Below are 27,471 nucleotides of genomic sequence, written 5' to 3' on the forward strand. Positions count from 1 at the left end.
GCCTCCCATTTTCCACTGCATTCTCCCTCTTTCTTGGACACATTCTTCCAATACTACGCCTTATGAGATTGTAGGGGCATGAATTGGCTTGTTTGCTCATGATAAATCTTCCTTTTTTGACTTTTAGGTTACCAATTCAGTCCCCTATGTAATTGGGCTATCAACCCTCCATCTGCTTTCTATGTTTCAGAAATTTCTTAAAGACATGATGACTGTTTGTTATGTTCTTCTTCTCTAACTTTTCATAAAAGATAAAACTATTGACTCCAAAGAAATTTATATGGCAAACACCATTTTTTCTGGACTCAGACTTCTAGAATAATAAAATTCGTTTAGAAGAGTGACGTCAGTACAAGAAAAGAAAATTACAGGCCAATATCACTGACAAATATAGATGCAAAAATCTCAACTCCAAACTAGCAAACCAAATTCAATAGCACATGAAAAGGATCATACACCATGATCAACTCAGATTTTTTCCCTGAGATGCATGAGTGGTTCAAAATATTCAAAACAATATATATGACACACCACATTAACAGAATGGATAAAAATCATATGATCATCTCAATATTGCAAGAAGTATTTAATAAAATAGATGCAAAAAAGTATTTAATAAAATTCAAAACCTTTTATGATAAAAACTCTCAGCAATTACATACAGAAGAAATATACCTCAACACAATAAAGGCTATATATGACAAGCCCACCTTACACCTATATGACAAGTTTTATCACCTTACACCTGTTAGAATGGCTATTATCCTCTTAAGAAAGATAAAAGATAAGTGTTGGTGAGGATATGGGAAAAGGAAATCCTTGCACATTGTTGATAGGAATGTAAATTGGTACAACCATTATGGAAATGGTTGACTCAGGTGACTCAGGTGGTTGGAGCGCCAGGCTCCCAACGCTGAGGTCACCCGTTCGATTCCCACATGGGCCAGTGAGCTGTACCCTCTACAGCTAAAATTATGAACAAGTGGCTCTCCCTGGAGCTGGGCTGCGGTGAGCAGCTGGAGGTTGGCGTGATGTGCTGTGGGCTGCCGCCGGCTGCTGTGCTGCCATGGGCTACCGTGTGCTGCCAGGAGTGACTGGTGGCCAGCGTGAGAGGCCAGTGGTCAGCGTGAGCGGCTGGCAGCCGGCAAGTGCCTGCCGTGAGCTGCTGTGAGTGGTTGACAGACAACTGGCGACCGACTGCCTGGGGGCGGGGGGAGCGCAAGGCTCATAATACCAGCATGGGCCAGGGAGCTTTGTCCTACACAACTAGATGGGGGGAGGTGGAAGAAGGGGGGAAAAAAAGAAGGGGGGGAAGAAAACATTATGGAAGTTCCTCAAAAAATTAAAAATAGAAATATGAGATGATCCAGCAATTCCACATCTGGGTATATATAATATCCAAAGAAAATGAATCAGCATCTCAAAGAGATATCTGCACTTCCATGTTCATTGCAGTATTATTCATAATAGTCAAGATATGGAAACAATCTAAGTGTCCATCAATGGATGAAAGATAAAGAAAAGGTGGCATATATATATATATATATATATATATATATATATATATATATACACAATAGAATATTATTCAGCCAATAAAGAAGGAAATCCTGCCATTTGCAACAATGCGGATGAAACTAGAGGATATTATTGTGCTAAGTAAAATAAGCCAGACATATAAAAAGCAATACTGTATAATCTTGCTTATATGTGGAATCTGAAAAAGTTGAACTCATAGAGCAAATAGTAGAGTGGTGGTTGCCAGAGACTGGAGGGTGGGAGAAATGGAGTGATTTTAGTCAAAGGATTGTAAGTTTCTGTTACAAGATGAGTCAGTTCTGGGGATATAATGTACAATATAGATCTATAGTTGACAATAGTTAATAATACTATATTGCATACTTGAAATTTGCTAAGGGAGCAGATATTAAGTATTGTTACCACACCAAAAAAAAAAAAAAAAATCTTAACTATGTGAGATGATAGATGTGTTAATTAGCTTGATTGTGATAATTATTTTCCAATGTATATGTATATGTGTTGTACACCTTAAATATACATGATTTTTATTTATTAATTATAGCTCAATAAACCTGGAAAAAATAAAGTTGTTTAAAAAGGAAAAAAATTCCTTTAGGCCCATCTTCTGTCTACATAGCATGTATCTTTTATAAATACTTTCCAGACTATGGAAATTTTCTCAGGCTTTCTCAACAAACTTCTAGAATTTCCACAAATATAGTTCCCATCTTCACTACCCTAGCATTAGAACACTGCATATTCAGAACAAGGAAATATTTCTGTGAGAACATAACTACCATTCAAAGTGGCCTCTTCTTAAGAAAACTAAGATTCAATCCTAGGCAAATTTATGCTAGCTGTGCCTGCTGCAAATCCTGTCCCATGAAATGCAGACACTTATGTAAGTTTTTTATTGATGAAATTCACCACTTTATTGCTTTTGCTATGTCTCACACTGTCTTTACTTCTCTCAATCATCCTATCTAGCTATTGTGCAAATTTGTCTCATATTTACCTATTTTTCATATTTGGAGAAATTAGCTGGTGGTACAGAAATTTCAATAATGAAGCTTCTCTAAGAGAAACAAGATGGAATGCACTAGCAGTGTCCTCCCAACATCTTTTCTGAAATTCCCCTGCCCCGCCATGTTGGACCTACCTGTGACCTCCGGGTGCTTCAGCAGGAGCAGGAGAGCATATCTCAGCGTGGTACTCATTGTCTCTGTCCCAGCTCCAAACAAATCCGTTACAGTGGCTATCAAGTTTTCAAAGGTAAAGTCCAACTGTGCATTGTGCTTCTCCTAGGAATTATTTGATGCAATTATTTGACAGTTTGCCAGCATATGTAATTACAATAAATCCAAAATCACTCACATTGCTAAGCAAACTTAGTCAAGCAAACCAAGAAACTGGAGAGTGTAGTATTAAAACAACAACAACCACAATTGTATGGTATGGCAAAGTGTGTAGATTAGTTGACCAGCCTTCAATTCCTAGCCCCTTACATCTTGCTTGCCTAAAAATTCCATTTCCCAACCTCTTTTGCAGTTACATTGGCCAAGCAACATATTTCTTGCCAATGGCTTGCTGATGGCACGTTCTCTTTCCTTCTTACTCAAAACAGATATGAAGGTGGAAGTCGTATAGACGTCACTTTGGAAAATGGGTATGCAAGCATTAAGATGAAGCCTATATGCAAAGTATACTTAAAAAAAAAAAGGAAGGCACTTGAGTCTATGATACTTCAGGGCAACTGTGCTAACCTAGACTGTCCAACATGAGACTCCCTACAATAAATTAACCCACTATTTCTTTGAACTATTGTTAATCGGGTTTTCTCTGGTTGGTAGGTAAACACAATCTTAATTGACAGAAATGGGTAAATTAGAGCCCTATCTTGAAAGGTGTTTATAAGCCAGGATCAAAAGTTTACAGTTCTCTTCTGTTAAAGAATTTATGTAGACTCCATATGCCTAAAGACTCATTATGAAATTGAAAATGGGCAAAAGCGAACATGGCAGCATAACCCAGAATAGATTATAGAGAAAGAGTGGATTCACAAAGTCACTGGGGCCCACCACTACAGCAGTCCCCCCTTACCTGCAGATCTGCAGGGGATACATTCCAAAACCTCAGTGGATGCCTGAAACCGTGTATAGTACCAAATCGTGTGTGTGTGTGTGTGTGTGTGTGTGTGTGTATTATTATTATTATTTTCTGTTCATGTCTTCCACCCACAAATTTAATGCCTTTTACATCTTAAATAAGTATTTATAATGCACTGTGGCCATAACTTTTGTAATTTCAGGTGCAAAAGCCAAACTAACACAAATTTCTTTTTTCTTCTTCACAATTTCAAGAATAGAAGGAAGATTCGTTATTACTACAGATCTGCTTTAGCAACCTCAGCAGACAATTTTTTTCTTTCCTTGTTAAGTAGAGAACTTTCAACTTTTCATTTAAAGGAAGCACTTTATAGCTTATTTTTAGCATATTGCCAGCATCACTACTCCTATACTTTGGGGCCATTATTAAGCAAATTAAGGGTGACTCAACCACAAGCACCATGACATCAAGACAGTTGATCTGATAATCAAGTCGGTTATTAAGTGATAAGCAGTGGATAAGCATATGTTGGACAAAGGTATGAGTTACAACTTGGGCAGGATAGAGCGGGAGGAAGCTGGACAGGGCGAGATTTTATCATGCTACTCAAACTGGTGTGTAATTTAAAACTCATGAATTGTTTATTTCTGGAATTTTTCATTTAATATTTTCAGGCCAACTGTCTGTGGGTAATTAAAAAGCAAAATTGTGGATAAGGGGGGGGACTACTGTATTGTATTCCAGATGCGAGTCAATAGGCAACTTGGTCTAGGAATGAGTGTAGGAATTAATAAGAATATACAAATAGAAAAAAACACTACAGACATGAAGACAGAGAATTTGGGCATTCACTGTCCATAGGGGATGAAGGAGAGAATAAGGGTCGTGCAGACGCGGAGTATAAGGGACTGAATGAAAAGAGCTCTCATCAATTGAAAGTTGGGAGAGTAAAAGCACTTCACAAGGACAACTAATGATGGTTTCAGATGAGATTTCTATGTGTCCTATGTAATTCAAAAATTGACAATAACAATGGGAAAGTTGGAAATATTGACTATGGAGGTCATTAACATGCCAAAAAAATAGTAATTTCTTCCTATCCAGTCCTCTAGACGAGCATTTATTTAATAAGGTTCTTATCATCTGCAAGTGACCTGTGGCATAACTAATATTATGTAATCAACTCCATTAAGACAAACTATAATAACTCTTTCAACAGCTGTCCATGCTAGAAAAAGGTAATCATCCCAGTGGTTACATCAACTTCACATGGTTTTCTAAGCTTGTCAACTCAAAATTACTCTACGGCCAGGAAGGAGAGTAGACCACTTACACACCATTATTAATATTTCTCTCTGTTCAAGTGAATTTGAAGAATTAATATTTATGCACACATAGCCAATCAAAAATTAAGCTAGCCTATATAAAACATTGTCGAAAGAAATTAAAGAAGACCTAAGTAAATGGAAAGACATCTCACATTCATCTCTTGAAAGACTTAAAATGGTTAGATGGCATTACTCTCCAAATTGACCTATAGATTCAACATGATCCAAATCAAAACGTCTGCTAGCTTCTTCACAGAAGTTGACAAGGTTATCCTAAAATTCATGTGGAAATTTGAGTGACCAAGAACAGATAAAAAAGGCGAGGAAAAAAAAAAAAAAAGTGGAGGACTCATACTTCCTGATATCAAAACTTACAACACAGGGGCCGGCCCGGTGGCTCAGGCGGTTAGAGCTCCATGCTCCTAACTCCGAAGGCTGCCAGTTCGATTCTCACATGGGCCAGTGGGCTCTCAACCACAAGGTTGCCAGTTCAACTCCTCGAGTCCTGCAAGGGATGGTGGGCTCTGCCCCCTGCAACTAAGGTTGAACACGGCACCTTGAGCTGAGCTGCCTCCCGGATGGCTCAGTTGGTTGGAGCGCAGGCTCTCAACCACAAGGTTGCCAGTTCAACTCCTCAACTCCCTCAAGGGATGGTGGGCAGTGCCCCCTGCAACTAAAATTGAACACGGCACCTTGAGCTGAGCTGCCGCTGAGCTCCCAGATGGCTCAGTTGGTTGGAGCGCATCCTCTCAACCAGAAGGTTGCCGGTTCAACTCCCGCAAGGGATGGTGGGCTGTGCCCCCTGCAACTAGCAATGGCAACTGGACCGGGAGCTGAGCTGCGCCCTCCACAACTAAGACTGAAAGAACAACTTGAAGCTGAACGGCACCCTCCACAACTGAGATTGAAAGGATAACAACTTGACTTGGAAAAAAAAAAAAAAAAAGGCCTGGAAGTACACAGTGTTCCCCAATAAAGTCCTGTTCCCCTTCCTCCCCCCCCAAAAAAAGCACAAAAACTTAAAAAAAAACAACAAACTTACAACACAGCTATCATAATCAAGATTGTGTGGTACTGGCATAAAGCAAGGTACATAGATCAGTGAAACAGAATTGTAAGTCCAAAAATAAACCTTCACATTTACAGTCAATTGATTTTCAACAAAGTTGACAAGACCATTCATATGGAAAAAATAGTCTTTTTAACAAGTGGTGCTGAGGCAACTGGTTATATGAAAGAATGAAGTTGGACCCATACCTCACAATATAATAAAAAATTCATTTAAAATAGATCATAGACCTAAATGTAAGAAATAAAACTATAAAACTCTCAGAAGAAAACTTGGGGTAAATCTTCATGACCTTAGATTAGATAATAGTCTCTTAGATATGATACCAATAGCACAATTAACCAAAGAAAAAAATAAATAAATTGGATTTCACAAAATTTAAAACTTTTGTATTTCTAAAGATGCTATCAAGAAAGTAAAATGGGAGGTGGAGTGCAACATAGGGAATATAGTCAATGGAATAGTAATAGCTATATTATAAGTCAGAGGGATAGAAGATTGGGGGAGGTTATCACTTTGTGAGGGGTGTAAATGTCTAACTATTACACTGTTTTGTACACCTGACACTAAAAAAAAAAAAAAAAAAATTAAATAGAAAAAAAGAAAGTAAAATGGGGTCAAATATATGGTGATGGAAGAACTGTCTTTGGGTGGTGAACACATAATGTAATATGTAGATGGTACATTATTGAAATGTACACTTGAAACGTATATAATTTTACTAACCAATGTCACCTCAATTAATTTTTTTTTAAAAGTGAAAAGACAAACCACAAAATAGGAGAAAATATCTGCAAATCACATAGCTAATGAAGGACTGATATCTATAATATATAAGAACACTTGCATCTCAATACTTTAAAAATAATAATAGCCAAATTAAAAAATGGGCAAAGGATTGAAAGACATTTCTCCAAAGAGATATAGAAATGTCCAACAAGACCATGAAAGATGCTGAACATCATTAGCCATCAGGGAAATGCAAATCAAAACCACAATGAAAACTCACTTTACACCTCCTGGGATGGCTAGAATCAAAACAACAGATAATAAAAAGCATCCGCAAGGATGTGGAGAGATTGTAACCTTCATACAGTGCTGGTAAGAATATAAAGTGGTACAGCCAATTTTATAACTAGGTTTTCTTCTAGGAGTTTTATATTTTCAGCTGTTACATTTATCTTTGATCTGTCATACTTCCTCCAAAGGTTAAATATAAAGTTATATGACCCAGCAATTCGACCACTAGGTAAATATTCAAGAGAAATTAAAACATACATATACACAAAAACCTGTACACAAATGTCCATAGACATTTCATAATAACAAAAAACCCCACAAAAAAACCCCCAGAAACTACCAAAACATCCATCAACCAACAAATGGATATATAAAATGTGATATATCCACACTGGAATATCACTCAACCATTAGTAAAGGAATAAAGTACTGATATATGCTGCAACATCAATGAATCTTGAACATATTATGACTTTCATTAAGCCAAAGTCCAAAGAAATGAAAAAACCTCACAGCAGGTCCTTGAGATTCATTCTTATCATACAGATCATTCCACAGAACTCCCAGGAAAATTTTCCCCAGTAATTATTTGCATCCTACTCTTGTTCTGGTTCATACACATAACTGATCAAATCAAAACTTTTCATGCCGACATTCATTCCGATTTACAGTTACTTGATGGACCCCTCACCTCCAACTCTGTGTCTATCCACATTCATTTTCATTTACCTTTCACTCAGTTAAGGTTTCTCTCTTCCATCCATCTAATTTCTTTGCCACCACACACCTCTGGACCTCTCATTGCACCATTCTACCAATCGGAAATTCCCTTTCCTGTTCCTTTTTGCAAATATTTGAAGTGCTACATCAATTCCCAAGATATGCAGGAAGCCCACCTTGCCTTCTCACTCTCCCACATACTGCATGAAATGATCACGCGCACCTTCATTTTACGGCTCAATAGCTCATATTTTCTAACTTGTTTGTATTTCCATTTCACCTGAGCTGCACATTCTATTTCTCCTCAGGTAGCTTATTAGTACCTAATAAACAGGGTGCGTGTATTCCAGTTATTGAACGATTTAATTTTAAATCTTTCATGATGCTCAATCCAGATCTATGTATACAATAAGTACCTAAAGTATTCATTAAGGATTTCTTGCCTGACCACTTAAACATTTCCAAAAAGTACAGAACTAACCAATGAACCAAAACATGCAGACAAACACATAATTGATCTGTCCTTAATATTTTACCTGTTCCATTTTGATCAAGAAACAATCAATGAAGTCCCGAGGATTGTTAATGTCCAGGGTTGCTTGGTGTTCCTTTATTTTCTCCAAAACATAACTTCTTAAATAAGCAACATTTTGAAGTATTTTGTTATGACTTCCTGGGAGATAATCAATGATAGCAGGAAAATTATTGCAAACCTTAACGATTAAAAACAAAAAGTTATTAAATTAAAAACATGTTTTGAAGCATATATAACATATGCTAAACCCTAGTAAAAAACTGAGGTGAATAAAAAGTGGTCCCTATCTTCAGGAGAAGCATTTCATATTGTACATGTAAAGTCATTCTCTGTGCTGATAGAGATATTTAAGGGAGAAAACTCTGACCAGATGAGAAAAGATGATAATATTTTCCTATACCTCATACCTCAGCCTTATAGTGTTAAAACATCTTTATGTCAATTCTCTCATTTTTTACATTAATGTTTCTCTACAACCTTGAAATATATAGAATGGCGTGAATTACTTCTACTACTGTGATTCACATTTAACAGACAAGAATAGAAGCTAATGGAGTTTGGGCAACCTGATATAGAGCACAAAACACTCACTCCCTGCTGTTGCTACTATTACAAAGCAGCCTTGGAAATAGAATCACTATTTTCTAACTGGGAGGGGTACAAAAATGCCATGAAATCCAACTCAGCATTTTACGGATAAAGTATTTACGCACCACAGCAAGTAAGCGACCTCTAAGATCATGTAATTTTATTTAGGCAGAGTATAACATGTATCAGCTCAGCACAGGGCAAAATTGTGATGTTTATGGTTCATGCACCATAAGTCCAATCATTTTGTTATCCCAAGCTCAATTATTTTGTCAGCAAGGACCCCCACCAGAGCATCAAACACCCCAACCTAGTCAGTGTTCCTGGCAGCATGTGTGGTCCCAAACATTTTCCCTCCATGAAGGAAATATTCTTTTCCTTCCTAAATTCAGATGTTTTGCCAAATCATGTGATGAAGAGGTCGCTAAGTGAGACTGGAGGACCAGCCTTAAAGGCAGTAGAAGCCTTTCAACAAGGGCCTGGTTGTTCATTGAGTGTTATCGCCACGCTTCTGGGCAGTCACCAAAGTAGTTCATGGAAACTGGGCTTTGGGGTTTGGTGGAAAAAAACCACTGGCCAGAGAGCCAGTGTGTTTGCTTTCCAGCTGTATATTCGGGCATTTCTTTTCTTATCTGTAAAATAAAGGGCTCAGCCATCTTTTCCAGGTGATCACTCCATGACACTAAGCTCTGGGCAGGACTACGGTATTCAAAACATTCACTTCACAGAGCAACAGTAGCAAAAATGGTGCAGGAGATAGCTCCAAAAGCCCGAGTCTCCATAAAAACATAAAAAAATCAAGCAAACACCGTCAGAATCAACTTGTCAGAACACTAGAGAACAAATGCTTACAGCAATCAAATGAAAGGCAACTGAATCAAGAAAAAGGCAACTTAAAAATAGTGGGAAAGCTTTGTGTCATTTCCCCTCTCCCCCATATCCCACCCCTCCTTCGCTTGGCAGTGGTCTTAACAAGGTCAGCTTCTTATGAGGGTCCCTGGTTCCTAGTTCTGGAGGTACCAGAGCAGACCTTACTCGCAAAGAATAGTGTTTCTGTTCTGACCTGTCTGGGGCAACCTGAAGGACTGATATAGGCACTTATCTTTGTATCATCTAACTTAGAACTCAGGATAGAAACGCAGCAGGGATGTCTCAAAAACCTTGTAAGGTGAATGAACATCCCACAGCCACCTGAGGCAGAAGATTACAGTTGAGGCATAAAATAGTGCACCAATACCCTGGGAAGAAAAGCTGGGGAGAGAGTATCTTTGGCAAATTAGGGCCTTCAAAAGCACCATGTATCCTGAGAAATCTACAAAGCTTTGTACATGCCCAGGACAGGGCATGGGCTAAGAAAAGACCTGAGGAGACCCTAAGCTTTCACCTCTGGCTAATCTCTAAGCTCAGTGAGCAACAACTGAAGACTAAGACACAGTTGAAAATGTTGAAGGAGATCCCCAGCACAGACCCAATCTGGAAGAGTTGGTTTCCTTTGCTTTCCTTTCCCTTCCATTCCCTTCCCTTTCCTCCCTTATCTTCTTTTTGGCTCTTCACATTCAACAAAATCTCTATCAAAATACTAGATGCACAGAAGCTAAAGGAACAGAAATTTCAGAGACTACACATAACAAAGAAGAGACTTTGCAAAAATAATGTAGAAAAGTCACTAAATAAACAAACAGCTGCAGCCTATAGAAGGCCAAAAAGAAAAGAAATAAAAAACTTATAGCAAGCAAAAAAAAAAAAAAAGTCTGATTTCCAAAGTTGCCGCATTATAATACCCAACTTGTCCAGTTTGCCAATATTCATTTCACAGCTTGGTCCATACAGAATTTTGGACTTGTCAGAGAAAAGAGCATAAATGATTTCTCAGGAAGGGAGGATCTTGATCTCACCTGGATCCAAGGGGAGCTCATAATCCTGAAGTTTTCATTGAATTTTTCCAGCAAGTTAAGAAAATCCTGGTCTGTATAATCAAAACGATTCTGGAAAATAATGGAGCAGATCACATTGCAGGGAGCACAGCCCAGGATAAAAGTGGGGTCACAGGGTGAAGCTAAAGAATGGGAAAGATTTATAAAATGCTGTTAAAATATAGATATAAAAGTCTTTGTTGTTCATAACAGGTGATGGTAATTTTAGAATCTCTAAAGCAGTTATCTACCTGGAAATTTCCTTATCAGCAAAAATTTCAGGATGCTTCAAATCAACACATCACTTTTCCCTTAAATATGAACTGACCATTCCATTCTAGCTTGTTGAATAATGGTTTTCCAAATAATCCACTTACATCACTGCCTTGTTTACTTGATTCTGACCCAAAGTGTCCATTATTTTGAAGACCAAAGGAAAAAAATTTAAAGAGACCACTTTTAAAAACACCTAATAATTCAGGTTATCAATGCAGAATCACATCTGTCTGGTAAGCTTGTAGACAATCAAGCATTGATGTAGGAAGGAAGAAAATAGTTAGAAACCTGGAAACCTTTTATATATAATAAATAGTTGAAGGAACCGCATGTAGAATAAACAAAGGGAAAGGTTAAGGAGAGAAAGATTATGGAGAAATTCAGGTATCTGATGGAAAAGGTAAAAAGCAAAAGCCATCCATGTTGTATGTGAAGAAAAACTAACACAAATGGTACAAATCAGAAGAAGACAGATTTGCCTAAAATAAAAGTAAAATAAGAAATCTCCATTTCAAACTTACATCACACATAAGGCAAACAAATTAGGTTAAACTGATAAATGGAGTCCTTTTATTTCTTTATTGCAATGTAGAAAAAAAAAGAATTTCCTGGTCTAGGAAATAGTGTCCATCATAGCCAATCAGGCCCCACAATTAATTTATGTAGACATAGGCTGCTCATTTGTGGAATTCTGGGATATTGCTATATCTAGCCATCAACAGAATATTGTATGTTATTATAAATTTTTTATTGGACCATCATTTAGGTCAATTCCATCATTTTACATTCAAATTATAGCAGAGGAGAAATTTTCTTTTAGTGGGCAATATTTAAATGAAATTGCTAAAATCAAATGGTCAATAAACTTTATATGGAAAAAGCCCCCAAATTCATATCATAGATGTAATTAAGGGTGATTTAAATCAAAAGTATTGTGAAGAAATAAATGATAAGGAATTAAATAATAGGAAGCCTGTTTAGCTAACTGCTCCTATGCCTGGCTCCTTTTCAGCTGAAACATGCTAGGACACTAACCTTTCAGAAAATCTTTTATTTTAGAAGGTAGGGGACAATTTGGGAAAGACTTGAGATTTCTTTGCCTGTGTGATTCACTGCTAAAATAGGATTTTTAATCTTTCCTTTTATTTCATTTGAGAGAGAATTAAATAACAGGGTAATTTGGAATCCAGACTGAAAATCAGACTCATGGTGACAAGCACTTCATAGGTCATTAGAGCTGGCAAAAAGGGGTAAATAATTACCATAAAAGTTTTAACCCAAAATGCAATTTTTAAAAAAATTTATTGGGGTGACAATTGTTAGTAAAATTACATAGATTTCAGGTGTACAATTCTGTATTACATCATCTATAAATCCCATTGTATGTTCACCACCCAGAGTCAGTTCTCCTTCCATCACCATATATTTGATCCCCCTTACCCTCTTCTCCCACCCCCCACCCCCCTTGCCCTCTGGTAACCACTAAACTATTGTCTGTGTCTATGAGTTTTTGTTTCTCATTTGTTTGTCTTGTTCTTTTGTTGTTTTTGGTTTATATACCACACATCAGTGAAATCACATGGTTCTCTGCTTTTTCTGTCTGACTTATTTCGCTCAGCATTACTCTCTCAAGATCTATCCATGTTGTCACAAATGTTCCTATATCATCTTTTCTTACTGCCGAATAGTATCCCATTGTGTATATATACCACAACTTCTTTATCCATTCATCTATCAAAGGACATTTTGGTTGTTTCCATGTCTTGGCCACCGTAAAGAAAGCTGCAATGAACATTGGAGCACACATGTCTTTATGTATAAATGTTTTCAGATTTTTTGGGTAGATACCCAGGAGAGGGATTCCTGGGTCATATGGTAATTCTATTCGTAATTTTTTGAGGAACATCCACACTGTCTTCCATAGCGGCTGCACCAGTCTGCATTCCCACCAACAGTGTATGAGGGTTACTTTTTCTCCACAGCCTCTCCAACACTTGTTACTATTTGTCTTGTTGATGATAGCCATTCTAACTGGGGTGAGGTGATATCTCATTGTGGTTTTCATTTGCATTTCTCTGATGATTAGTGATGTTGAGCGTTTTTTCATATGTCTATTTGCCATTTGCCTGTCCTCTTTGGAGAAATGTCTCTTCCGGTCCTCTGCCCATTTTTCAATTGGGTTGTTTGTTTGTTTTTGTTGTTGAGTTTCATGAGTTCCCTGTATATTTTGGATATTAGCTCCTTATCGGAGGCACTGTTTGCAAAAATCTTCTCCCATTCAGCTGGTTGCCTCTTTATTTTGTAGATGGTTTCTTTTGCTGTGCAGAAGCTTTTAAGTTTCATATAGTCCCATTTGTTTATTTCAGCTTTTACTTCCCTTGCCTTTGGAGTCAAATTCATAAAATGCTCTTTGAACCCAAGGTCCATAAGTTTAGTACCTATGTTTTCTTCTATGCAGTTTATTGTGTCAGGTCTAATGCTTAAGTCTTTGATCCATTTTGAATTAATTTTGGTACATGGTGACAGCAGTCCAGTTTCATTGTTTTGCACGTGGCTAACCAATTCTCCCAGCACCATTTATTGAAGAGGCTGTCTTTTCTCCATTGTATGTTTTTTGCTTCTTTGTCAAAAATTATCTGTCCATATTTATGTGGTTTTATTTTTGGGTTCTCAATTCTATTCCATTGGTCTATGTGTCTGTTTTTCTGCCAATACCATGCTGTTTTGATTATTGTAGCCCTGTAGTACAAACCAAAGTCAGGAAGTGTGATACCTCCAGTATTGTTCTTTTTTCTTAAGATTGCTTTGGCTATTCGGGGTCGTTTGTGGTTCCAAAGAAATCTGATGATTTTTTTGTTCTATTTCTTTAAAAAATGCCATTGGGATTTTGTTGGGGATTGCATTAAATCTGTATGTTGCTTTGGGTAATATGGGCATTTTAACTATGTTGATTCTTCCAATCCATGAGCACGGAATGTTTTTCCATTTCTTTGTGTCTTCTTCAATTTCTTTAAAAAATGTCTTATAGTTTTCATCATATAGGTCCTTCACATCCTTGGTTAAGTTTATTCCTAGGTATTTTATTCTTTTTGCTGCCATTGCAAAAGGAATTGTTTTTTGTATTTCTTTTTCTGTGATTTCATTGTTAGTATATAGGAATGCAATGGACTTTTGTACGTTGATTTTGTAGCCAGCAACTTTACTGTATTCGTTGATTGTTTCTAATAGCTTTTTGGTGGAGTCTTTAGCATTTTCTATATGTAGCATCATGTCATCTGCAAAGAGTGATAATTTAACTTCTTCATTCCCAATTTGGGTGCCTTTTATTTCTTTCTCTTGCCTGATTGCTCGGGCAAGGACTTCCAACACTATGTTGAAAAGCAGAGGTGATAGAGGACAGCCCTGTCATGTTCCTGAATGTAGAGAAAAGGGCTTCACTTTTTCACCATTAATTATGTGATTAGCTGAAGGCTTGTCCTATATGGCCTTTATTATGTTAAGGTATTTTCCTTCTATACCTATTTTATTAAGTGTTTTAATCATAAATGGATGTTGTATCTTGTCAAATGCTTTTTCTGCATCAGTTGATATAATCATATGATTTTTGTCCTTTATTTTGTTTATGTGATGTATCACATTGATGGATTTGCAGATGTTGAACCATCCTTTGCATTGTTGTATTCGATTTGCTAGAATTTTGTTTAGGATTTTGCATCTGTATTCATCAGAGATATTGGTCTGTAGTTTTCTTTTTTTGTGTTGTCCTTACCAGGTTTTGGTATCAGGGTAATGTTGGCCTCATAAAATGAGTTAGGGAGTACTGTCTCTTGTTCAATGTTTTGGAAGAGTTTGAGCAGGATTGGTATTAGATCCTCTTTGAAGGTTTGGTAGAATTCACTAGTGAAGCCATCTGGTGTCAGACTTTTGCTTTTGGGAAGGTTTTGGATGACTGATTCAATTTCATTACTGGTGATTGGTCTGTTTAGATTTTCCAGTTCTTCATGGTTCAGCCTAGGAAGGCTATATGTTTCTAAGAACATGTCCATTTCTTCTAGGTTATTGAATTTGGTGGCATATAGTCCTTCATAGTATTCTTGGGTGATCCTTTGTATTTCTGTGGTGTCCGTGATAACTTCCCCTTTTTCATTTCTGATTTTGTTAATTAGTGTCTTCTTTCTATCTTAGTGAGTCTAGCCAAGGGTTCATCAATTTTGTTAATCTTTTCAAAGAACAAGTTCTTTGTCACATTAATTTTTTCTATTGTCTATTTGTTCTCTATTTCATTTAGTTCTGCTCTGATTTTTGTTATTTCCTTTCTTCTGCTGACCTTGGGTTTCACTTGTTCTTCTTTTTCTAGTTCTTTAAGGTGTAACATGAGGTTATTTATTTGGGATTTTTCTTGTTTCTTGAGATAGGCCTGTAATGATATAAATTTCCCTCTTAAAACTGCTTTCGCTGCATCCCAAAAATTTTGGTAGGATTATTTTCACTGTCATTTGTTTCTATGTATCTTTTAATCTCTCCTCTAATTTCTTCTTTGACCCAGTCGTTATTTAAAAATATGTTGTTTAATCTCTGTGTATTTGTGTTTTTTCCTGCTTTCTTTTTGCAGTTGATATCCAATTTCAAAGCCTTGTGATCAGAGAATATGCTTGGTATGAGCTCAGTCTTCTTAAACTTGCTGAGGCTGATTTTATGTCCCAATAAATGGTCTATCCTTGAGAATGTTCTGTGTACACTAGAAAAGAATGTATAGTCTGATGTTTTAGGATGAAGTGCTCTATAAATGTCAATTATGTCCATTTCATCTAATGTGTCATTTAGGGCTGCTATTTCGTTATTTATTTTCTGTTTGGATGATCTATCCATAGCTGTCAATGATGTATTTAAGTCCCCAAGTATAATTGTGTTTTGGTCAATTTCTCCCTTTAGTTCTGTTAGTAGTTGCTTGGTATATTTTGGTGCTCTCTGATTGGGGGCATACATATTGATGACTGTTATGTCTTCTTGTTGTATAGTCCCCTTTACCATTATGAAATGTCCATCTTTGTCTCTTGTTATCTTTTTCACCTTGAAGTCTGTTTCATCTGATATCATTATGGCTACACCTGATTTTCTCTGGGTACCATTTGCTTGGAGTGTCAATTTCCACCCTTTCACTTTGAGTCTATGCTTGTCCTTGTAACTGAGATGTGTCTCTTGGAGACAGCATATGGTTGGGTTTAGTTTTTTGATCCAATCTGCAACTCTGTGCTTTTTTATTGGTGAGTTCAGTCCATTTACATTTAGGGTGATTATTGATATGTGAGGATTTCCTGTCATTCTATCTTTGGTTTTCTGGTAAGGCTGTGTCTCCATTGTTTCTTTGCCTTTTTGTTGTTGTCTATTATTTCTGTGTGGTGGTATTCTATGATGTTTCCCTCTGTTTCTTCTTTTATTACAGTATATATTTCAGTTCTGGATTTGTTTTGAGTGGTTACCCTTAAGTTTATGTAAAAGAAAGTTTGATATTTAGAGTATTCCATTTTCTTCAGCACGCTTTTTTCTCCATTCCCATATTCTAGTTCAGGCCTTTACTCTCCCCCTTTTTATGTTTTGGTTGCCACAAATTGTCCCTGTTGATGGTGGTCAAATAGCCTCCTTTAATATTTCTTGTAGTGCAGGTCCTGTATTAGAAAATTCCTTCAGCTTCTGTATGTCTGGAAAGGTCTTTATTTTCCTTCATATCTAAAGGATATCTTTGCTGGATATATTATTCTTGGCTCATAATTTCTCTCTTTCAATAGTTTGAATATTTGGTCCACTCCCTCCTAGCTTGTAGAGTTTCTGCTGAAAAATCTGATGACAATCTAATGGGCTTTCCTTTGTAGGTTACCATCTTCTTGTCCTTGGCTGCCTTGAGGATTCTTTTTTTGTCGTTGATTTTAGACAGCTTCAATACAATGTGCCTTGGAGAAGGCCTGTTGGGATTGAGGTAATTAGGTGTTCTATTTGCTTCTTGGATTCGAGAATCCAGTTCTGTCCACAAGTTTGGGAAGTTCTCATCAACAATTTGTTTGAATATAGTCTCTGCTCCCTTCTCTCTTTCTTCTCCTTCTGGTATGTCCATTATTCTTATATTGCTCTTTCTGATGGAGTCAGAAAGTTCTTGTAGAGTTCTTTCATTTCTTTTAAGTCTCAAGTCTCTTTCTTCTTCCATCTGTGTAATTCCAGGTTTCTAGCTTCAATGTCACTGATTCTTTCTTCCATCTGGTCAACTCTACTACCTAAGCTGGTTATTTCATTCTTAATTTCTTCTATTGAGTTCTTAATCTCCAGAAATTCTATTTGGTTCTTTTTTAACATTTCAATCTCTTTCGTATAATGCTCATGTTGTTCTTTGATTGTTTTTCTGAGTTCATTAAACTGCCTTTCTGTGTTTTCTTGCATCTCGTTGAGTTTTTTCAGAACTGCAATCTTGAATTCTCTGTCACTTAAGTCACGTATTTCCATATCTTTAAGTTCCTTTTCTGGAGACTTTTCACTTTCTTTCTGAGCTGTCTTGTTGCCTTGGTTATTCATGGCAATTACTGATTTATTATTTCTCTTCCTAGACATCTACAGGAGTGGCTTCTGCAACAGGTTGTTAGGAAGAGTTCTTTCTTTTGTTTTCCAGTACTTGTTGGTAGAATGTTTTATTTTCTCTCTGACTGCAGCCTTTTTTTTTCTCTCTCACATGGTAGTGCTATGTTTTCTCTGCACTATTCCAGCTTCTCACAAAATGGGGGTATTTCCTGGGAGACGGGCTTCTCCTCTGTTAATAGTTCGCCTGGGTCCCGGGGAGCAGTGTCCGTGTGGGTATGTGGAGACCTTTTGAAGTTCCAAAGCTCTTCCTGCACCAGATTTGAGCCCGTATGTTTCAGCAGTTCTGTTTACTCCTGCAGGGATCCGCCCAGATAGGTGGGGCCAGGGACGGGGTGAGTTGTGAGAGGTGGCCCAGAGCAATGATGGCGACCACCAGCCGGTCCTGCTTCCACAGCTCCCTCCCCTTTGCTGGAACTAGTTGGGCTGCGAATCTGTGTTTGTGGTCCAGTTCTCAGAACAGCAAATATTCTGTTCTTTTGATCTGACACTGCTACTGTTCCGCTTCTAGCACCGGGCAGGTGGGGGCGGGGCGAGCTCTGGGAGGGTAGGGAGGGGGAGGTTAGTCTCAGTGCCTAAGGCTTCCGTTCTCTGCTTGGCAGTGAGGGCTTAAACCACCATTTTCAGCCTTCTTCCCTCAGTCTTTTCTCCGAGGTCTCTGCCTTGAGCGTTGGGTTCAGCCATGTTATATGCTGCCCCCTCAGCCCTGTGGGCCATAAGCGGAGCCCTAGCAGTCCAAGTTCTTCCCTCTCCCACAGCTGCAGTAGTTCCGGGATATAGCGAGCTCGAAGCACTGAGCTAGGTCTGCGTCCTGCGCCCAAGTGGCTCTGTCTCCGCACTTCTCCCTTCCCTCCTCCCCTGCTCGTGCGATTCGCCCACCTTTAGGTGAATTCAGTAGTGGGCTTCTTCGTCTCACGTATCTGCTGTGCAGGGAGTCCTTTTTGGAATTATTGTTGTTCGATTAGTTGTAAATTCCAGGGGAGCTTTACAGAGGTCACCTCACACCGCCATTTTGATGACATCTCTCCCAAAATACAATTTAAAATGTACTTGGGATTTTATTTTTATTCAGATGGTGAGACCAACAGATCAGGAGACAATAGCCATTGAAAAGACAGTTTGTTACTCTCAGTTCCTGAGAGGAGGGGACGCAACTTGCAGGGCCACATGGGGAAACACCAAGGCTGGTTAAGAGGCAGAAGGAACTAGAGGAAAGTATGGGCCAAAGCCTATGCTGGAGTTTCCATGGGAAGGAATGAGCAAGGCCCGGTAGGTATGCTTAGAAAACTTAAGATTGGATAGTTTGAAAAATTTGGGGATGGGAGGGAAGGGCTCTGAGCTATAGGGGTGGTCCCTAGTTGTCCAGTAACTGGTCCTGGGTTGATTTCAGGCAAGGAGAATATTGGCTTGGTGTGTGAGAGTCTGATAAAGGAGGTGACCAGGCTATGGGCTTTGGATAGTTTGGTTTACAAATCGAAGGCATGTTCACAGACAAGCTGTTTGCTCTATCTAAGAATTAGCTAACCCTGAGAGGGGTAGTGGCTCTCTGGGTCTGCAAGGCCCCCAAGATGTCAAAGCATCATGAAACAGAGAAAATTAAAAAACATGATTAATATACCACCACAGGAGGAGAGGAATATAAGGAAAGCTGAAAACAGAGCCAACTAATAGGGAAGGCAGGGTAAAGAGTTGTGTGATTTTCAGGATTATGCTACAGCATTTATTTCTTAAAATATATAAAACAATCTAGTAAGTAGTGAGAAACATTAAATAACTCAAGCTGATAGTTTTAAAATAGCTGTTTATACAACAAGTGCTAGAAAAGATGTGGAGAAAGGAAACCCTCATGCACTGATGGAGGGAATGTAAATTGGCACAGGTACGATGGAAACGGGTTTGGAGGTTCTTCCAAAAAATTAAAAATAGAACTACCAGATGGCCCAGCAATTCCACTTCTGGGCATTGATCCAAAGAAATCCAAAATACTAATATGAAAAGATATATGCACCCCTATGTTCATTGCAGCACTATTTACAATAGTCAAGACATGGAAGCAACTGAAATGTCCATCAATAGACAAATGGATGAAGAAGATGTGATATATATATATATATATATATATATATATATATATATATATATAATGAAACATTACTCAGCCATAAAAAAAGAATGAAATCTTACAATTTGCAACAACATAGGTGGACCTAGAGGGCATTATGCTCAGTGAAATAAGTCAGACAGAGAAAGACAAGACAAATATCATATGGTCTCACTTCTGTGTGGAATATAAATAACAAAATAAACAAACAAACAAAACAGAAACAAACTCATAGACACACAGAACATTTTGATGGCTGTTAGATAAAAAAAGGGTTGGGGAAATGGGTAAAAAGGTGAAGGAATTAAGAAGTACAAATTGGTAGTTATAAAATAGTCATGGGGATGTAAAGCACAGCATAGGGAATATAGTCAATAATATTGTGATAACTATGTATGGAGTCAGGTGGGTACTACACTTACTGGGGTGATCACTTCATACATTATATAAATGTCAAATCACTATGGTGTACACCTGAAACTAATATAATATTGTATGTTAACTATAATTGAAAAATAAATAAAATAAAATAAACAGTTCTGTACATGGAAGGCACAATAAATGAGGGCTGCAGAAGGGAGTCCTAGGCATTAAAACCATAGAAAATTATCACTACTGGCCAGAACTGTAGGCATGGGATTTGGAAGTAAGCCTCAATATGTCTGTGAGGTTGACCATATAAATATAGGCCAATTACGTGAAACCACTTATTACATGCTCTGTAAGAATCTGATGAGGTCATTACCACTATGTCCACTTGACAAATATCACCTGGTAAAATGCTCTGGAATAAAGAAACCACATTTATGCTTTAGGAAAAACATTGCTCCCTCTTTCAAGAAATGACTCAAAACGATTCTTCGTGATTTCTGATTTGAAAACAAAGCTGGGCATATTTGGATTAAGTGACCTTTTATTCCCACACTGTATGCACAATCATGGGTGTACACACACAACTAGTATAGATACACAAAACCTCCCTTGCCTCTCTGCTGCAAACCCTCTCTCCTCCAAACCCTCTCTCCTCCACATGAGGGCTGGTGGTCACTACCCATATGATCCACCCTGAAATGCTTCCAAGGATGTGATCATAGAAGAGAACAGTCTGTTGAGGTCAGAGTTGCTGAGAAGCAGAGTATAGACTCACGCACCGTTGGTTTTTCTCAACTCCTCCACCAGAGAGCGGGCTTCCTCCTGAACACGGTCTTCAATGCTCCTCTTTCCCATCCCGAAATTCCGTAGGGTCATCAGAGAGAAGCGCCGCATCTCCTTCCATCTCTTTCCATTGCTGAAGAGGACTCCTACAAGGAAGTAAGCAGAAACTGGGAGGGAGGTCCTAGGCAGGGAGGTGGAAGCTGACACCTAGCAGTCACATGACGGGCCAAGCTTTGCACAGGAGATCTTCACATTCCTATTTTCCATCCTCCCCACCCCTATTACCAATGCTAAACATGCACAATGGACACCTACCAAATCCTTTATTAATTCTTTCAGCCACGGGGAACCTGCCTCTTCCAGAAAAGTCCTCTCCCAGGTCAATCAGGGCTTCCTTCACTGCTTCATATCCACACAACACCACAGTGGGGTTCATGCCAAAATACACGGTGAACACAGGGCCATAGACTTTTGAGAGCTGGGAAAGGACATGCAGATATTAGCAAAAGAAATCACTATCTAATAATATTTTGTGCCGGATTCAGTATGATATCATCGTCCTACTTTTGTTTTTATTCTACAACACACAGTCTAAAATCTTTCTGAATTTAATTCATAACTATGAGGGTGAATGTTAATAACTGCCACTTATGTGCCAGGCAATGAGCTGGGTAATGAGAGAACAGATTACAACGAATCCTCAGAGCAGCACCTTCAGTAGGTTCATTTGCCCCACTTATAAGTAAGGAAACCGATGGCAAGGAATCCCAATTCCTTTCCAGCATCCCTTTGCTACCACCTAAAAGACTGAAATTGGAAGCTCTTCTTAGTCGACCTCTGATGCTTGAGCCCATCGATCCTCGATGCCCACCTTGGGACCGAAGCCCAGCTGCGTAGCTCAGGATCACTGGTACCACTGTTCCCATCAGAATTCTGATTCAGTAGCCCTGTGATGAATACTGGAAAATGTATGTTTCATATCACCCCAGGCGCCTCAAAGGCCCAGCCCAGGTGTGATCTGCTGGTATCACTAGCACAGAAGGCGAGTGAGCCCCACAGAAGCAGTGCCCAGACATGCAGCATCTCCTGGAAGAACAATTTCTGTCACCTGCAGCATTTATAGGGTATGGACAGCAGCTTTGTGCAGAGGAAAAAGGATCCTGTTACCATCCAGTGGCCCTGGTCGCTTTTTCTCTCATCCTGGTCCTAATCACAAGCTGTTTCCTGACATCGGCCATTAACTGGCTTCTTCAGAGAAGTTCAATGTTCATGGCTGTTCTGAACCAAACACACTGTTTCTGTGGTAGATGACTCTTGAATGAAATCACTAATCAGAAACACCTACCTTACCATTTACCTTCAGCCAAAAGTCATAGTAAATGGTGGTGAAACAAAAAGGAGCAGTTCTCCCATCTATTGCCACTTTATTATTTTGATTCCACCAGACAAAGACCTAAGTGTATCTCACTTGAAAAACGCACTACTTTGTTCCACTATTCTTGACGATGACAAATCAAAAATAATACTCCATGGGGACTATTTGCTTTACAATGACATATTTTAATTATTTTAGTACATTAAAATTTATTTTAAAATATTTTAATAAATTTTATTCAAAAATAATGTTAATTTACATACCCTTTGCAAGCTGCTGAGGAACATAAAACATACTTACATTGCTTAAGGATTTGCTGATGTTCTTCACATCTAGCTGCAGGATATTTCCAATAACTGGGAGAGGAGTGGGGCCCGGCGGGAGGTTCCCCTTCCCAGAGCTCTGTTTCCACAGTGACAGGAGAAGCAAACAGGAGACACAGAGCACCAGGAAGACAACTAGATCCATTGCAGCTTCCTCTTCTTACACAACTGTGAGCTTAAAATGCAAACTTCTGTGATTCTCCCTGCTATTCAACATGTGCCTCTTAGACTCCTAAGGTGATTAATCAGCTAGATCGATACACTTCAATCTCTTTTTATAAAAAACTTTGCCCACTGTTCTTCTTTGCAATGCTCCCCCTTGGAGATTCTGGTTTAATAGGTTTGGGATGTAACAGGTACTGTTAATTTTTTTAAAACACCCCACATAGGTGAGAACCAGAAGTAAATGCTTTGATTTAAAAAAACACAAAAAATTCTGGATTCTCAGATTAATGACCAGTTGAGAAGTTATGACTTTGGGGACGATCCTTGTATACAAAAAAGGTTTATCCTTTAATGGTTAATCAAACTGTAGCATACTATGTCCTTGCAAATGAACGTCTTTTGAAATATTTTAGGGTACTGTACTAACATGATAGCTAGCTTAACATAAACTAGGAAACAACACATTAATCTTGAATGTCCAAATACACATCATTAGCTAATTTACACATTTTAATATCAAACACTCCCCCCACTAAAAGAACATTGAAAAAAGTAATTATTAATTTTTATTTTTCAAATGAAGACAGGGAAACTCAGAGAGAACAGGACACCCATCCAGCATCACACAGATCATAAGTGACAAAACTATGATTTGAACTTGTATTTTCAAATGCCCACTGTGGTGCACTATGGCTTACAATACAGCTGCTTCGAGCACAGTGTTAGGAAAACAAAACCAAACCCCAAAACATTTGTTTCTCTGAATGTGCACCCCCTCTGACTGGTCACATAATAACAGGCTTCACGTTAAATAGAAGCCCTCTTTGACTCCGAGGATAAAAGGGCTATAGGTTCTCAAGAGAAGAAATAAAAGATAGAGATGGGCCCTCTCTGTCAATGCAGGGGTGAAACATGTGCAGGTCACTGAGGGAAGAGCCCATGTCAGCGAGTGTGAGGGGGAAGGCTGGGACATCCAGGGCTTCCCCAGCCTCTCTGTTAACCCCCAAAACAGCTGCTTCTGGTGCTTTTGTGGCCTGTCGTCAGAAACAATGGAATGAAGAACGCACAGCAAGGAAGGGAGGTTCCAGACAGGACAATAGGCATGGATTCTGTGGCGTGTGGAAGACAGGGACTTCATGGAACAAACTCATAGCCGAGAACCAGCATGACAGGCAGACTTGGACATGAGACAACACTTACTGGTTCTGAGGCTCCAAATATCACTGGACTGATACGCGTTACTACATCACTAACAGTAATGCTTGTACAAAGACATATTCTGTAAAGATAGCATCACATCGGTCCTAAACTGATTAGTGCAGTTATTTCTAAGCTCTTTTCAGTAGGAAAGTGAAGACTTGTCAAGACCCCATTTATAACATATAGTTTATTCTTCATGGTTACAGCGAGGCTGACAAATCGGTTACTTAACTTTGATACACTCACCTTTGCCTAAGATAGAATAATTCCCACCTGAATGATGAGGCAGCTGTCCTGGAAGTTTCAGCACCTATGTCAAGGACGCACAGAATGCAGGGGGTGGAGCTCAGGTCCACATCCCCGGAGTTCTGCAGCTTCCTTCCACGCAAAACATTCAGTTCAAACAAGTTCCCAGTACTTGCTGAGTGTGTACTGAGTAAGATTCGGTATTCTGTGACTTACCTTAATCAGTAACTATCAAATAAACATTAAGTGAGTCGATATTGTGACACAGGTTGACTAAGACAGGGGTCAGAAAAGTTTAGTTTTATAACCTTTAGAACTTGAGTGAGTCCAGGTGTAGATAAACCCTTTATCCAGGACAAAGAGCCGAATTAATTTACTGCATAACACACAGCTCTAAAAGGCCTGTGTTACCTTGTATTGCTTAAAATGAACTCAATGGCTCTCTTTGAAACAACCATTTTATTCCTTGAGAGATGGGTGCCCTGCTCTGCTCCTCCTTTCTCTTGCTGAGGCTTCTCTCTGGCCCTTTTTCTTTTGTACAATGAGAGTCATAGATGGTCAGAGACAGAAAGGATCAGAGACCTGTAGTCTAATCCCTACATTAGTTTTTGGAATGAGGACAATTCAGTGACTCAGTGAGATGAAGCGTCATGAAGTCATCAGTACAAGACCTTGTCTTAGAATCCAGCTTTCTACTTTCAAGTTCAGTGAATGTCTCATCAAAGGGACTTCCCAGATGGATGGCCAGGGAGGCATCAGCGTGAAGTCCTCCATATGAGAGAGTGCTACAAACTTCAGCTAGGGTAGAATTGGGAATTGGCACTGTTTCTTTTTGAATAAACCTTTTCAGTGTAGCATAATATTCATAGAGAAAGTCCTAAATGTTCAGATCAGTGAATTACCACATGAACGTATACTGTGTAAAGGAGATGCAGGTCAACAAAAATAGTTCTGCCAGGTTTCCAAAAGGCCTCTTTATTTCCTCCTACTGAGTACCTTCCCGAGTACTAAATATATCCAGTATCACGTCATAGATTAGTTTTGCATCATTCATATCTTATACAAATGAAATCATACATCATCTCTTTTTGTAGTATCTAGTTGCCTCACTCCACGTTGTGTTAGTGAAATTCATTCATGGTATTCCAATAACAGTAAAATTGGGCTCTCTGTGTAGTGGTTTGTCTTATATCTATTGCACAATTTACAGTTTTCGTTGTATTATTATGGAAAGAAGGGTTGATGCCAGTTTGTGGTGTTACAAATAGTGCTGGTATTAACATTCCTATATGTGTCTCTTTTGTATCCCTATGTATTGGATTTCTCTTTAGTGTATACCTACGGGTGTGATTGCTGGATATGCATGTGTTTCCAGCTTTAGTCAATACTGCTAAAGAATTATCCAAGGGGTTGAACCAATTTACAATTGTTTCAGAAATAATGGAATGAAGTATGCAGAGCAAGAAAAGGACAATATAGAGAGAACAATGAATTTCTGCATGGAAGTGCTGGCTGCTTTACTTTCTTGCCAAAATATTCTTTTTTCATTTAACCATTCTCATGGGTCTGTAGTAATATCTCATTGTAGTTTTGATTCATGTATCCATTGGCACTATTTTTCTTTGCTGAAGGGTTTGCATAGTTCATATATGAGCCCATTGTTGTTTGCATATATAAAATATTAATTCATATATATAATATTTGAAATCCTAAGTATATAGAAAACTTGGAGGTATTAACTCGTATTAAAGAATTTTCCTTATTTTGAGTTTTGAGAGTAAATTGCTGACCTGAAGGTCTCTACCTGAAATATTTTGGTATGAAACAATGTGATTCTCCTATATACACAGAACATAACCATCAAATTGAAGAAATTAGCATTGATGAATTCAGACCACTTCATCTTCATTTCTATTAATGTTTCACCAAAAGTACCTGTGATATCCCTTATATCCAGTTAGGAATCCACTTCCGATGCCCAGACTTATATGTTGCTATTAATTGTCATGTCTCCATAGTCAGCTTCAGTCTGGAACATTTCCTCAGTCTTTCCTGGACATCCTGACCTTGCCACTCTTGAAGAATGTAGGTCAGGTATTTGTAAAAAGTCACCCAGTGTATTTGTCTGATGTTTCTTTGTGATTAAATTCAGGTTATCCATCTGTGGCAGGGATATAACAGAATGATGCTGTTACTTCTCATGGCATCTTACTAGGTGACAAAGAATTTCAATCTGTCCCATTACGGGTGATGTTTACTTTGATACTTGACTAAGATTGTGTCTGGAAATCTCTGCAACTATAAAGTTGTTTGCCTGAGGTCTGTAATTAAAAATATTTTGTGGCTCGATTCTTTGAAAGTATACAAGTATCCATTCATCATCAAGTTTTCAATGTACCTATGTATCATTTTGGAATTATGGAGTCAGTTACTTTCAATGAATTATAATTCATTATATCAATATTTATTTTCCTGCTCAAACTGTCTCCTAATGACTGGATTCTTTTTTTTCTTTCTGATCTTATTTATTTGTTACTCTTAGAAAGTCTCATTTTGATTGGACTCGAATTTAGAGGTAGAAGCTCTCAGAGAGGACAGCCTACGTCTCTAGGCAATCTGTTCCTCGCATTTTTCTTTGCCCTCCTTCATTCTCATGGCCAAAAGTTTAGTATATTCTGGGGACTCTTCCTTATTTTTCTTAGTATGCTGTTTCTTCAGAACAATACGCCAACGTTTGTGTTGCAGAATGTGTGGAGTAACAAGATGCTGAATCTTGGGTGGTTTGGTGTAGGTTGCTTACCTTCTTTCCTTAGGGGCTTTTTCACAACATATTGGCGGACATCATCTCTTCTGTAGAGACTGAAAAGTTTGTGGATTCTGCTAGCTCCTTTGGACATCAGGCGACAAGGCACAGTAGTATCAGTGAGACCAGGAATATCTTTCTCCTTTTTTTTTTCCACAATGACCAAGTGGAGAACACTCAGATTGGCAACCACAATGCAACCCCAAACAGACTTGTGCTTTCTTTCTCCAGTCCTCCTTGGTCTCTAACAGGAATGCCCCCTACTCAGTAGCAGGTGGACATGGCCATGGGTCAAGACACTCTGCTTCATGCGGAAATCTTGTTTTTCGTTTCCACCATGATTCGAATCACACAAGTCTTCCAGTGTTCACTGAGAATGCCAGCAGCAACTTCTGTGACCACATAC

At 38.4% G+C, this 27,471-nt stretch overlaps 1 protein-coding gene across 2 annotated transcripts in view; it reads right to left on the bottom strand.

Moving 5' to 3' along the window:
- Nucleotides 1-24,464, bottom strand: part of LOC148755171 (cytochrome P450 2C18-like) — a 40,568-nt gene extending 16,104 nt beyond the window's left edge. The window contains exons 1-7 of one of the 2 annotated variants that reach the window (XM_088791938.1): nucleotides 24,263-24,464; nucleotides 22,629-22,826; nucleotides 21,269-21,431; nucleotides 20,950-21,099; nucleotides 10,783-10,943; nucleotides 8,301-8,477; nucleotides 2,681-2,822 (exon numbers count right to left, since the gene is read on the bottom strand). In XM_088791938.1, the coding sequence (XP_088648064.1) occupies nucleotides 2,681-2,822; nucleotides 8,301-8,477; nucleotides 10,783-10,943; nucleotides 20,950-21,099; nucleotides 21,269-21,431; nucleotides 22,629-22,796 (961 nt within the window). In that variant the 5' untranslated portion in view covers nucleotides 22,797-22,826; nucleotides 24,263-24,464. The remainder of the gene's footprint in view (nucleotides 1-2,680; nucleotides 2,823-8,300; nucleotides 8,478-10,782; nucleotides 10,944-20,949; nucleotides 21,100-21,268; nucleotides 21,432-22,628; nucleotides 22,827-24,262) is intronic. The other variant, XM_088791939.1, reaches the window with a different exon arrangement.
- Between the last annotated feature and the right edge of the window lie 3,007 nt (nucleotides 24,465-27,471).

This window comes from Rhinolophus sinicus, chromosome 15 (genome assembly GCF_057876585.1).
Source record: "Rhinolophus sinicus isolate RSI-liver-muscle chromosome 15, RSI-T2T, whole genome shotgun sequence".
In the NCBI taxonomy this organism is placed as follows: domain Eukaryota; kingdom Metazoa; phylum Chordata; class Mammalia; order Chiroptera; family Rhinolophidae; genus Rhinolophus; species Rhinolophus sinicus.